A 14,342-nucleotide genomic window follows, 5' to 3' on the forward strand; every position below is an offset into this window, starting at 1 on the left:
GGTTCAGTTCCATCATTGGTGGAGTTCAGAATGCTCTTTGATTGTAGGTTAACTATAAATTCCAGCAACTACAACTCCCAAATGACAAAAATCAGTTTTTTTGAGTGATGGTGACTCCTTGGGTTAGTAGGTATCTTGTGGCCATATTTGACGGCAATTCGTCCAGTGGTTTTTGAGTTGTTAATTCCACAAACAAACATTAAATTTTTATTTAGATAGAATCATAGAATCATAGAGTTGGAAGAGACCTCATGGGCCATCCAGTCCAACCCCATTCTGCCAAGAAGCAGGAATATTGCATTCAAAGCACTCCTGACAGATGGTCATCCAGCCTCTGTTTAAAAGCCTCCAAAGAAGGAGCCTCCACCACACTCTGGGGCAGAGAGTTCCACTGCTGAACAGCTCTCACAGTCAGGAAGTTCTTCCTAATGTTCAGATGGATTCTCCTTTCTTATAGTTTGATAGATAGTGCTTATGTGACTTTGGACTATATGGCCATCTTGAGAAACAACACAGATTTTTCCAGCGGACTTCCCGCTGACAGGACCCAGGACTCATCAAGGACTTTGTTTACCCACTTGATTGACTTTCCAGTTTCCCAAGCCTCACTCTTTGTGTAGAGATTATTCCAAGCTTCCAAAGTTCCTTAATGATAAATGCCAATTCTTTCCAGTCTGGACGACGGAGTCCACACTCTCAGAAATGGGCACAGCAACAAGGCTTAATTTTGATCTCCATCAATAATAGCTGTGCTTTCTTCCTTTCTTCCCTGGTCTGTGATGTCAAGAGGAAGTCTCAGTCAACGAGAAAGCGGATCCTTGGAGGCACAGCTCCTGACCAACCATGGGAGGGAGGGGGGATTCGAATAGCTTTTACTTTTCTGTATGAATGTCCTTTTGGTGGTTACACTGTTCTGCCATCCATCTGGCCAGGTGAATAAATCTGCTATTGCCTTCAGAAACTGCTATGTTTTTCCTGGCTTTCATAGTAGTAGTATGGTGTGCCAGGTAACTGGCCTATACTGTTTCCTGGTGGCAGATAGCGGATATCAGTAACAGTAGGGCAGAAAAACTTGGACTTTTAAGAAGCAGTTGAAGAGGTGGGATGATGAAGGATTCATTGGGACCATCCCTGCTGTTCTGCCGCGCACTGGGCCTGTAACAGCTGTCTTTTCTATACGACGTATACTTTAAGCCCAGCGGGAAGCCAGGGCGCCTCAAAGAGAGGTTCTCAGGGATTTTTCTGAAGTCTTAGAGTCTTTAATGATACAACAAAGTCTTTATTATGGAACAAACAACAAATCTTCAATGGTTCAAACAACACTTCAAGGCTTTCTTAGTCTAGTCCTCAATGGACTGGCACCTGACTTGGATTAACTGTACTTTCTCTGTAGGAAAAAAACCCTATTTAACCTCTCCCAGGCTGTTTACTATCTATGCCTCATCAGTGTGGGTCTTACTACCGATTCCAAATGCGTCTGGGTATCAAGTAGACCTACCAGCCGAAGCTTGTAGATATTTCAGCTGGAGTTCCATGGATCTGTAGTGCTGTCCTCGCTCAGAGAATTCTTTGAAAACTTCAGGGCTGTTTTCCCTCTGATTGCTATGAGGCTGAGAGGCTGTGAGCTCTCAGCCAGAGCCTTGGGACCTTTTCCCTGGAATTTCTGTTTCTGTTTCCCCGGATTTTCTTGAGAAAAGAAGGTTTTCTACGGGACGAGCTGGTCTACGTCCTATAGTTTAGTTTCCTTATGTGAGACTGCCCAAAAAATGGCTCCTTTCCCTCCCAGAGCCCTGAACAAGAGGCGGCACCAAAGCTTAATTATGATGGACAGGTGGCCTGCCCTATGACTGCAAACAGATAACAGAAAGAAAATAAAGTTGGAGCTCCTGGTACAGCCGTACCAGCACACCTGCCAAATCAGGACACTTGGAAGGTATTACGTCAAAGGAAAACGGGTCATTGTTGCAGCAATGGCTGCAAAGTTTCCCTTTGCAACATGTCAACATTGGAAGAAGGATGATTCCATAATCCTTTCCAGATTGTGGAGGAGAAACACAAGTGCCTAGTTCCCAAACTGAAGCTGCCCTCCATCTTTAGCGGCCAGAGAGCTACATAGGGATGGAAGAGGACATTAATATAATGAAAATGATGACATTTTATTTTCACTTTTGATGATACTTCTGCGAAATTGTGCTTGAGTGTCTTACAACGTGAGCAGAGAGTTCTCCTCCCACCCCCCAAAACTCTATTTTGTTTAAAGGCAAGCATTGTCAGACATGCAGAGCGGTCTGAATTTCTCCCTCAGGTACAAAACTTTTGAACCGTGAAGACTTTTTTTTCTTTTTAAAAAATGATTTTTCCCCTCCTACCTCTTGCTCTTGCTGAAGCAGCAAAAATGATCTGAGAAATGACTCCCAGAAGCAAGTCAGAGGAAGCACAAGGAGAAAGATTTGAATACCATTTTATTTTATTTTTACAAGTCTTCTTGCATCATGCCTTAAGGACCTGCGCTTTGTTTTGCAAAACACAGGAAAAATACTAAGGGAAACAGTCATTCTCCCGTAGCATTGGAATGAGGAACCTATTTCATTTCCTGCTGCCAACTGAACTCACTTTTGTCCTCTGCTAATTTGGTGTGTCCACTATCAAGATGGAGTCCCAGGTGGAGATGAAACCCTTGTGCGGGCAAGACTGAAGACTGACAGGTCCGAGGTTCGAATCCGGGGGGAGCGTGGATGAGCTCCCTCTGTCAGCTCCAGGTCCCCATGCATGGACATGAGAGAAGGCTCCCATAAGGATCATAAAACATCAAAACATCAAAACATTTAGGCATTCCCTGGGCAACGTCCTTGCAGACGGCCAATTATCTCACACCAGAATCATGCAGGATCATCAAGTTTGCAGACGACATCAAACTTGGGGGGATAGCCAATACTCCAGAGGACAGGAGCAGGATTCAAAACGATCTTGACAGATTAGAGAGATGAATGGCCAAAACTCACAAAATGAAGTTCAACAGGGACAAATGCAAGAGACTCCACTTAGGCAGAAAAAAACGAAATGCAAAGATACAGAATGGGGGACGATGATGCCTGGCTTGAGAGCAGTACGTGATAAAAAGATCTTGGAGTCCTCATGGACAACAAGTTAAACATGAGCCAACAATGTGATGTGGCGGCAAAAAAAGCCAATGGGATTTTGGCCTGCATCAATAGGAGCATAGTGTCTAGATCTAGGGAAGTCATGCTCCCCATGCTCTATTCCGCCTTGGTTAGACCATACCTGGAATATTGTGTCCAATTCTGGACACCACAATTCAAGAGAGATTGACAAGCTGGAATGTGTCCAGAGGAGGGCAACTAAAGTGATCAAGGGTCTGGAGAACAAGCCCTATGAGGAGCGGCTTAAGGAGCTGGGCATGTTTAGCCTGAAGAAGAGAAGGCTGAGAGGAGATATGATAGCCATGGATAAATATGTGAGAGGAAGCCACAGGGAGGAGGGAGCAAGCTTCCTTTCCGCTTCCCTGGAGACTAGGATGCGAAACAATGGCTTCAAACTTCAAGAAAGGAGGAAGAACTTTGAGTCTATCCCGTCTTGGTGCCATATTGGATAAGGAAGGATCTAAATTGCTGGAGTAAGAAACACAAAGTGTTTATGGAGAAAACAATACATTTTGAACTGCACTTTCTCCTCCTTCCTTTTGCCTTCTTCCTCTTCACCTTCTCTTTCTTCTTTCATTCTTTCTCCTTCCAAAGTGAGAACTGACTGTGAGAGCCGTTCAGCAGTGGAACTCTCTGCCCCGGAGTGTGGTGGAGGCTCTTTCTTTGGAAGCTTTTAAACAGAGGCTGGATGGCCATCTGTCAGGGGTGATTTGAATGCAATATTCCTGCTTCTTGGCAGAATGGGGTTGGACTGGACGGCCCATAAGGTTTCTTCCAACTCTTTGATTCTATGATTATATGATTCTATGAGAGTGTGGATGAGCTCCCTCTGTCAGCTCCAGTTCCCCATGCGTGGACATGGGTGAAGGCTCCCACAAGGATCGTAAACATCAAAACATTCAGGCATCCCCTGGACAATGTCCTTGCAGACGGCCAATTATCTCACACCAGAAGCGACTTGCGGTTTCTCAAGTTGCTCCTGACATGAAAAAAATCCACAAAAAACCTTCAAAACCATCCAGTTTCTGAAAAAGTTGTGTGTCAATCAGGTCCTATTTTTTTCCCAAAGCAACCTCCAATTGCAAACTACATTCAGTCTATCTAGATTTGCTTCTGCCAAACCGCTCACTTTCCCCCTTCTCTTTGGTCTGAGCAACGTTTCAGGTGATTCTATCAGTAGGGCAGGCCGTTTGGTGGGCGCCTCTTCTTCCAAAATGCCTCCAGTCTTTGCTCTTCTGCTGACCCTGAGCCTCTTTTGACTCTCTAGCTGCCTTCAGACTGTACTGACCTTTCCTAATTTGTAGCTGCTCTATTTTAGTCTTGCCTGAAGCAGGACACCAAGTGGGGATTTGAACAGGTCTCCAGAATGCTTTCTGACTTCATAGTGATGCGCCCCCAAAGCTATTTTTAAAGTATCAGTTGTCTAGATTTCAGGTACTATCCACGCCTGTTCAAAGGTACTGTTTCTAGGACATACTGGGGAAGAAAAGAGATAAAAAGACAAGAGAGAAAACATTGTTTTTCTTTCCCAGGTGCTATTATGAGATATATATTTTTTGGGCAAAGAGACCTTTATGTAAGAGATGAATTGATGGGAGTTATTTCACCAAATGCTCTCCAAGGGTTGTGGTCTGAGATTCTCCAACAGTTCTAAACTAAAGTTCTCAGAATGTTTTTTGGTCTAGTTTCTTAACACAGGGCTTCATGGGAAAGCAAGGTCCTGCTTTATACCAACTCAGAGCAACTCAAGAGCAATTTTCCTGCTTCTTGGCAGGGGGTTGGACTGGATGGCTCATGAGGTCTCTTCCAACTCTATCATTCTACAGATGCTTTCAGTCCAGTCAAACCTCTCCAGAGTTTCAGATGGGTTTTTCTTTTTTGCCCTTCTCTCTCTGTGTTGAATAGACTAGTGTTGAATCTAGGACTTCTTCCAAGGCAAAGTACATACTGGTAATGTACAGCTATGCTTCCACTGAAATCTAGCCACCCTATCACAGTCTCTTTTAAGCATGGAGAAACACTGAACTCATCACATGAGTTAAACTACTTCTGGCTCTCGTGCACAGCTCTCCTTGGTTGAAAATAGGCAGAAGTGTCCTGAAAGGAGGAAGCGCCAGGAGCTCCCCCTTGTAGGACACTTCAGCCTCTTTTGTAGCATGGAGAGGCATAGAACTCATCACATGCTCCAGAAGTAAAAAGAGACAGAAATGTCCTGAAAGGCGGGAACGCTGAACATGAGCTATCTGGGTTGTTGTAAGTTTATTTCGGGCTATATGGCCATATTCTAGAGGCATTCTCTCCTGACGTTTCGCCTGCATTTATGGCAAGCATCCTCAGAGGTAGTGAGGTCTGTTGGAACTAGGAAAATGGGTTTATATATCTGTGGAATGACCAGGGTGGGACAAAGGACTTTTGTCTGTTGGAGCTAGGTGTGAATGTTTCAACTGACCACCTTGATTAGCAGTTCGACCCGGTAGTGGAGCCCACATCAGTGAGGACTAGATTACAGTCAGCCTGGGAGAAGTTAAAAAGGGGATTTTCCTTTAAAGTAAAGAATCAGTTATTAAAAACAATTGTGCAAGCTTCCCCTGTACAAAAGCTTCAACCTTTAAGACCTTCCAGGGGAGAACAGTCTTAAGGGTCTCCAAGGATTTCCAGGGAAACAGCCCTAAAGACCAAAGACCAAAGGCTTTACTGGTAGGTCCACTTGGTGCTTCGAGACGCAGTTCAACCCGGTAGCGGAGCCCACATCAGTAAGGGTTAGATTACAGTCAGCCTGGGAGAAGGTGAAAAGGGGACTTTCCTTTAAAGTAAAGAAGAAGTTATTAAAGACAATTGCCTGTCCTTTGTGGGCAAGTTTAGGAAGCCACCAGTTGCATAAAAGCCTGGAACCATTTGTTTAACTTTACTGAAGACAAGAGAAGTTTCTGTTTGATTGTTCATTAATAAAGGACTTTTTGTTATACTTCACAAGCCATCTAAAAATCATTTGTGGTGGAAAACCTCTGAGAACTTCTCTTCGGGGGGGCCCTGGCTTTCCACTCGGCTCAAGTCGCATGTCCTATTTAAAGGCAATTATTTACAGGCCCAGCGCGCAACAGAACACAGGTACCATTGAAATGTGTCTTGTTCCTTATACTTAATTTTCAGGCAAAAGTATGATGGCTGAGACCCTACGCTACGCAAGTTGCGCAACATGGCTCAGAATTAATGAAGGGAAGACGTGCGAGAGACAGCGCTGAAGTAATTTAATTCAGGTGGGAGAGGATAAGGGTGAAGTAATGTAAGACTTATTTAATGTTAAATGATAAATAATGGCTTACAAAGATGGTAAACGGGACAGAAATGCCACCTTTCCCCATTTCTAGCGAGTATGTTGCCACAACGCTGATGTACCTGCGTCTCTCACTTGCTGTGTTCCCCTCATTAATTCAGACCCGCATTGTGCAACCAGTGTAGGGTCCCAGCTATCATACTTTTGCCCATTTTCAAAACAAGCAAACAAAAGCAAGGCATCTTTCCAACTTGTGCTTCAATTCTTTCAACTTAAGGAACCACCTGAAAGCCATCTCCTTCATCCCCTTCCAATGAGACCTCTTCTCAACCCTCCACCTATTAACATTTTGCCCAAGCCCTTAATGCAGTACACCAACCTGATACAGCTACAGAAGGAGCGCTGGGTTCTCCGTATCCAAAGTCATTCACAGCCACCACCCGGAATTCATAGCTCACCCCTGGTTTCAGCTTCTCCAGGCTGATGGTGTAGGAAGTGGCACCACGGGGAATGTCCTTCACAAACAGATCCCACAGGCCTTCATCTACAAAAGCAGCAAGAAAAGGGGTTTGGTGAGTATTGCCTGATCTTTTCATGCACAAGAACTTCTCAAGCATCTTGTAGGCTGCATCAGACCTAGAGGTCTACTAGAAGAATTAACACAGGTTAAAATGTGCAATAGTAAACTACTATGCATGGAACTACATCGCGGATTGCCCTTGGAAGAGTAAGCTCCAGGCTGGAAAGTAATAGCAAAGAGCCTTCATATCGGGGTAGGAACCAGAATCTCATGGTAGAGGACATGCTTCATATCCAGAAGACCTCTTGATTCACCCGCTGATGTCTCCAATAAGAATGAACTGGTGAAAGAAATTACACTTAAACATTAGCAAGAACCTCTGGGCCATAAAAGCTGCTTGATAACACTTTGTTGTTCATTCGTTCAGTCGTCTCCGACTCTTCGTGACCTCATGGACCAGCCCACGCCAGAGCTCCCTGTTGGCCGTCACCACCCCCAGCTCCTTCAAGGTCAGTCCAGTCACTTCAAGGATGCCATCCATCCATCTTGATAACACTATGTAACACAATTTTTCTTCCTGGGTAGTAGTAATAATAATAATAATAATAATAATAATAATAATAATAATACTTTATTTATACAGGGAGCATACCACCCCTCACTGGCTGCCGATCCAGTTCCGAGCACAATTCAAAGTGCTGGTTTTGACCTACAAAACCCTATACGGTTCCGGCCCAGCGTATCTGGCCGAACGCATCTCCCTCTACGTCCCGCTTCAGAGTTTAAGATCTTCTGGGGAGGCCCTGATCTCGGCCCTGCCACTATCACAAGTGAGGTTGGCGGGGACGAGGAGCAGGGCCTTCTCGGTGATGGCCCCTCACCTGTGGAATTCACTCCCCGGGGAAATTAGATCATCGACATCCCTCCTTTCCTTTAGAAGGAAATTAAAAACATGGATTTGGGACCAGGCATTTGGGTAATCTGGCAAATAAATAAAGGACAACGACGACTGATAGAAATTGACAATGTGGAATGAATTTATGGATTCTGAGCTGGCGAACGTTGAGCATGAGATTGGCTTTATTGACTGTGATATATAATTGATTATTTTAACTGTTATAACTGTTTTAATTGCTGTTTATATATGTTTATCTGTATTATTGTGTAGGCATCGAATTGTGCCTTTTGTAAGCCGCCCTGAGTTCCCCCTCGGGGGTTGAGAAGGGTGGGGTAGAAATACGTGAAATAAATAAATAAATATTTATACCCATCTCCGCAAGGGACTCGGAGCGGCTTACATGAGGCCAAGCCCAAAAACCACATCAAAACAACAAGCAATAATAAAACAACAACAATAACCAAAATAAACAATACAATCAATATAAATCACAAGTAGACAATAACACACAAGAATTTAAAAACCTATGACTGGACCAGATGTAATAGTTAAAAACTTTAAAAAATAGATGCTGGACATGAGCAGAGGGTGCCTCTATTGGGAGGGTTTTAAATCAAGGTAAGAACAACTCAACGGGTAATTAAAGTGCTTCTCGGAGTATTTGCTGGAGATTGTTTCCTTTATTCAGGGAAGGCACATTGGAACAGCCACGTTTTGAAGCTCCTCCTAAAGACTGCCAATGTGGGGGCTTGTCTGATATCCTTGGGGAGTGAGTTCCAGAGTCGAGGGGCCACCATGGAGAAGGCCCTCTCTCTCCCTCGTCCCCACTGTGAGGGAGGTGGGAGCGAGAGCGGGGCCTCCCCAGATGAACGAAGAGATCACGTGGGTTCGTACACAGAAATGCGGTCACGCAGGTTATGAATATCATTTCCTAATTGGTTCTGTCATAAAAACATGGGAAAAGTTGATTACATAGAATCCTAGAATCCTAGAATCAAAGAGTTGGAAGAGACCTCATGGGCCATCCAGTCCAACCCCATTCTGCCAAGAAGCAGGAATATTGCATTCAAATCACCCCTGACGGATGGCCATCCAGCCTCTGTTTAAAAGCTTCCAAAGAAGGAGCCTCCACCACACTCCGGGGCAAAGAGTTCCACTGCTGAACGGCTCTCACAGTCAGGAAGTTCTTCCTCGTGTTCAGATGGAATCTCCTTTCTTGTAGTTTGAAGCCATTGTTCCGCGTCCTAGTCTCCAGGGAAGCAGAATACAAGCTTGCTCTCTCCTCCTCCCTGTGGCTTCCTCTCACATATTTATACATGGCTATCATATCTCCTCTCAGCCTTCTCTTCTTCAGGCTAAACATGCCCAGCTCCTTAAGCCATTCCTCATAGGGCTTGTTCTCCAGAGCCTTGATCATTTTAGTCGCCCTCCTCTGGACACATTCCAGCTTGTCAATATCTCTCTTGAATTGCAAAAACTTACACTGCAAAAACTTTGTCTCTGTGGGAGGGACATCGTGTAGCACCTTTTGCTTGTTTTTCAATGAATATCTCACCAAGTCTCAACCAATTCAATGGAGTCTATGGCAACCACAAAAATGAAGTTTCTGGAGAAGAACAACTACCGTATATACTCAGGTATAAGCCAACATGAATATAAGCAGAGGCATCTAATTTTACCAAAAAAAAAAAAAAGGAAAATGTATTGATTTGAGTATAATTGAAAGTGAGAAATGCAGCAACGACTGGTCGATTTCAAAATAAAAATAGACACTAATAAAATGACATTAATTGAGGCATCAGTAGGTTAAATATTTTTGAATATGTACATAAAACTGTAATTTACGATAAGACTGTCTACTCTGATTAAACCATTATTCTAACCTTCTTCAATATAAATGTGCTTATGTACACTTCTAATATTAATAGAGTAAAATAATAAATGTAATAAAAATAATAATAGAGTAAAATAATGGAAATATAATAATAACAGTAATAATAAAGTAATAATAACAGAGTAAAATAATAAATGTAATAATAATTAAAAAGGTAAAAGTTTCCTCTGACATGAAGCCTAGTTGTGTCCGACTCTGGGGGGTGCTGCTCATCTCCATTTCTAAGCCAAAGAGCTGGTGTTGTCCGTAGACACCTCCAAGGTCATGTGGCCAGCATAACAGCATGGAATGCTGTTACCTTCCCCCAGAAGTGGTACCTATTGATCTACACACACTTGAATGTTTTCGAACTGCTAGGTTAGCAGAAGCTGGGCCTAACAGCGGGAGCTCACCCCGTAATAATAAAGAAAGTAAAATAATAAGTGTAATAAAAATAATATTAAAAGAATAAAATAAAGTAAATGTAATAACAATAATAAATAGAGTAAAATAAGAAATGTAATAATAATAGAGTAAAAACTAAATGTAATAATAAAATTAATAAATGTAATAATAATAATAATAATAATAATAATAATAAATAGAGGAAAATAATAAATGATAACAATAATAACAGAGGAAAATAATAAATGATAACAATAAAGTTTTAAATGTATTTTAATCTTATGTTTTATCTGTTGTATAATGTTGTACGTAATGTGTTGTATGTTGTCGGCATCAAATTGCTGCCGTTGTAAGCCACCCTGAGTCCCTTCAGAGGTTGAGAAGGACGGGGTGGAAATGTTGGAAATAAGTAAAATAAATAAATGTAATAATAATAATAATAATAATAATAATAATAATAATACAGTAAAATAAGAAATGACTTTGACTTGAGTATAAGTCGAGGGGGGGCTTTTCAGCCTAAAAAAAGGGGTGGAATCTTTGGCTTATAGTCAAGTATATATGGTACTTTCAAAGTAAGAATGGCACCATTAAACAGGAAATAACACTTTCAAAACAGGGTGTTCTGTCGCGCGCTGGGCCTGTAACAGCTGTCTTTTCTATAGAACGTATACTTTAAGCCCAGCGGGAAGCCAGGGTGCCTCAAAGAGAGGTTCTCAGAGATTTTTCTGACGTGATGGTCTTTAGAGTCTTTAATGATACAACAAAGTCTTTATTAGGGAACAAACAACAAATCTTCAATGGTTCAAACAACACTTCAAGGCTTTCTTAGTTTAGTCCTCAATGGGCTGGTACCTGACTTTAATTAACTGTACTTTCTCTGTAGGAAAAAAAAACCCTTTTAACCTCTCCCAGACTGCTTACTATCTATGCCTCATCAGTGTGGGTCTTACTACCGATTCCAAATGCGTCTGGGTATCGGGTAGACCTACCAGCCGAGGTTTGAAGATATTTCAGATGGAGTTTCATGGATCTGTAGTGCTGTCTTCCCTCAGAGAATTCTTTGAAACTTCAGGGCTGTTTTCCCTCTGATTACTGTGAGGCTGAAAGGCTATGAGCTCTCAGCCAGAGTCTTGGGACCTTTCCCCTGGAATTTCTGTTTCTGTTTCCCTGGATGTTCTTGAGAAAAGAAGCTTTTCTACGGGACGAGCTGGTCTACGTCCTATAGTTTAGCTTCCTTACGTGAGACTGCCCCCAAAAATGGCTCCTTTCCCTCCCAGAGCCCTGAACAAGGGGAGGAACCAAAGCTTAATTATGATGGACAGGACGCCTGCCCTATGACTGCAGAAAGAAAATAAAGTTGGAGCTCCTGGTACAGTCGTACCAGCACACAGGGACAGGATTTCTTTCCCCAAATTTTGTTAGAGAGTGTAACGGAGGATGGGAAGTAAAAGGGAATAATAGACCCGTAATTTAATGAATGCAGTCCTGTTGTTATGGAAGACCTTCTTCCCTCTTTTCTCCTTAGTTGTGCCAAGCAATTATTTACTTAGGGTCCCGTGAGGCTGTGATCTCGTACCCACTAAAAGTATGTTGTGAGCAATCTTTAGGTCCTTTGATCTACGCTCCCTTTGGGTTTGCTGCCAGTGCCTTTCAGGGAGAGCCGATCAGTTTTGCCCTGCTTTGTGCCAGTCACAATGACTGACAGGTCCCCCGTTGCCTATTTGCTGATCAAGGGAGTTGGCAGGCCCTCTGTGGATCGGCTTCATTGGCTCAATATGTTCCTGCTCTGGCTACATTTTACAAATATGGGATAATTAGAAAGCAAGTAATTTGTCTATTAAAAATCCGGAAGCAGGGGATTATTTGTACTTGGATGATCATTCATTGGAACAGCCATTTGTGTTTGAGGATACATTTCGACAAAGGGTAGAAATAATGCTGCCTTAAAAATAATTTTATAATGCAATACGACAATCCTAGCATTTTATTTACTCAAGCAAGACAGAGGGTAGATATACGGCAACAGCGAATATAGCTCAGAGTACGTAAAAAACAAATAAAAGCTTCATTTTATTCTGTACGACATCCTCGTAATAGATGGAGCTGTCTGAGTTAGTCATACTGAGAAGAATTTCAATTTAGAGCCTATCTGTGTATTAGCTTTCCGTTTTAGCGTGGCCGCCCCCTATAAAGACAAAACCCCATTTTTGGATCCCATTAGGGAAGGAGATGGGGACTGGCGAGGTGGCATACCTCAAACTCTTCCCCATAGTTAGCAAAATGCACGTGTCCGTCGCAGGGCAAAGGATTCAATTGCCTGGGAAAATGTATCGCCGCTACTGGCATCGGGACTCACTCTTGACCTGAAGCCTCAATTCGTTTCGTATCACTTGGAAAACAATCTAAAGGTGCCGTTTGGAAGAATATTAGGAGCGTAATCTTGCTAAAGTCCTTTTTGTTATTTGGGTTCTGCTTGCTTAGGAAATCCCTCGTGGACCGAGTAGGATAGTCTTCCAGGATCTGAATTCTTGTGAGTCTGTAGGTGGCTGTGCATGTTCTGCATGTTCTTCCGCAGTGAGGGCATCGGTTTCCAGACGGAAGGCGCTCCCGGTTGGGGTTGGCTTGACGTGCCTTCCTCTTTGCATGTTTCTCTCTTTCACCCTCCATTCGTGCCTCTTCAAATTCTGCAGCACTGCTGGTCACAGCTGACCTCCAGCTGGAGCGCTCAAGGGCCAGGGCTTCCCAGTTATTTATTATTTCAGCGGTGACCAGGGGAGCATTCGCACAGTTAAAACTTGTGCGCCAGCTGCGCCCGTACCTTGGGAAGTCTGACTTGGCCACGGTAGTCCACGCTCTGGTTACATCCCACATAGACTACTGCAACGCTCTCTACGTGGGGTTGCCTTTGAAGACTATTCGGAAGCTTCAAATGGTCCAGCGCTCAGCAGCCAGGTTGCTAACAGGAGCGGCACTCAGGGAGCATACTACTCCTCTGTTGCGCCAGCTCCACTGGCTGCCAGTTTGCTACCAGGTACAATTCAAAGTGCTGGCTTTAGCCTATAAAGCCCTAAATAGTTCTGGCCCTACTTAGCTCTCCGAACGCATCTCCTCCTATGAACCGACTAGGACTAGGGCACTAAGATCATCTGGGGAGGCCCTGCTCTCTGTCCCGCCTGCATCACAGGCACGCTTGGTGGGGACGAGAGACAGGGCCTTCTCAGTGGTGGCCCCTCGGCTGTGGAATGCCCTGCCTGCAGATATGAGATTGGCCCCCTCCCTGCTGGCATTTCGGAGGAAAGTGAAGACCTGGCTGTTCGAACAAGCATTTGATTAAACAGAGTAATTGAACATAGGAATACGGAATAATGGATGACGAGACTGGATTCTGATTTTACTGTTGAGGCGCTAATGATTGTTATACTGATGTTAATGATTTATGTGATAATTGTTTTTAATTGCCTTGTTTTGTGATATTTTGTACTGATGTTGTTCACTGCTTTGAGTCGCCTGAGGGCTGAGAAAAGCGGTATAGAAATAAAGTAAATAAATAATAATATTACTTTACAGCTTTTATATTCTGCCCTTCTCACCCCGCAGGGGACTCAGGGCGGATTACAGTGTACACATATATATGGCAAACATTCAATGCCAATTTTTGACATACAAACATATACAGACATACACAGAGGCTATTTAACTTTTTCTGGTCGCCAGGGGAGCTGTCACTTTCATCGTCCATCTGCAACGCTGATGAAGCGCTTCCGCATTCCTCACATGCTTCCCCGCTGGAATGCTTTGCTGGAGTCTTCTTTATGGCCTCATAAATCAGTTAATTTAGCCTCCCCACACTTTAAGGTGGTACCTAATTTTCCTACTTGACAGATGCAACTGTCTTTCGGGTTGCAAAGGTCGACAACAGGCTACACACAATTGGTTGGAAACCCACTCCAACTCGGGCGGGCTTCAAACTCATGACCTTTTGGTCAGAGTGATCTTAATGCAGCTGACACGCAGCCAGCTGTGCCACAATCCCGGTGTTATTTGGGTTCTGCTTGCTTAAGCGATCCCTCGCTGGCCGAGTAGGATAGTCTTCCAGGATCTGAATTCTTGTGAGTCTGTAGGTGGCTGTGGAGCCCTATTCTTGATCTGCATCTTCTTCCGCAGTGAGGGCATCGGTTTCCAGACGGAAGGCAGTCCCGGTCGGGGTT

General features: G+C 43.5%; 1 protein-coding gene across 5 annotated transcripts in view; it reads right to left on the minus strand.

Annotated features, from left to right (window-relative positions):
* Window positions 1–14,342, minus strand: part of LOC132782172 (protein sidekick-1) — a 986,469-nt gene that overhangs the window by 40,902 nt on the left and 931,225 nt on the right. For all 5 annotated transcript variants that reach the window (XM_067473286.1, XM_067473289.1, XM_067473288.1 and 2 more), the window contains one exon: window positions 6,815–6,979. In XM_067473286.1, the coding sequence (XP_067329387.1) occupies window positions 6,815–6,979 (165 nt within the window). The remainder of the gene's footprint in view (window positions 1–6,814; window positions 6,980–14,342) is intronic.

Source organism: Anolis sagrei, chromosome X, assembly GCF_037176765.1.
Source record: "Anolis sagrei isolate rAnoSag1 chromosome X, rAnoSag1.mat, whole genome shotgun sequence".
In the NCBI taxonomy this organism is placed as follows: Eukaryota; Metazoa; Chordata; class Lepidosauria; order Squamata; family Dactyloidae; genus Anolis; species Anolis sagrei.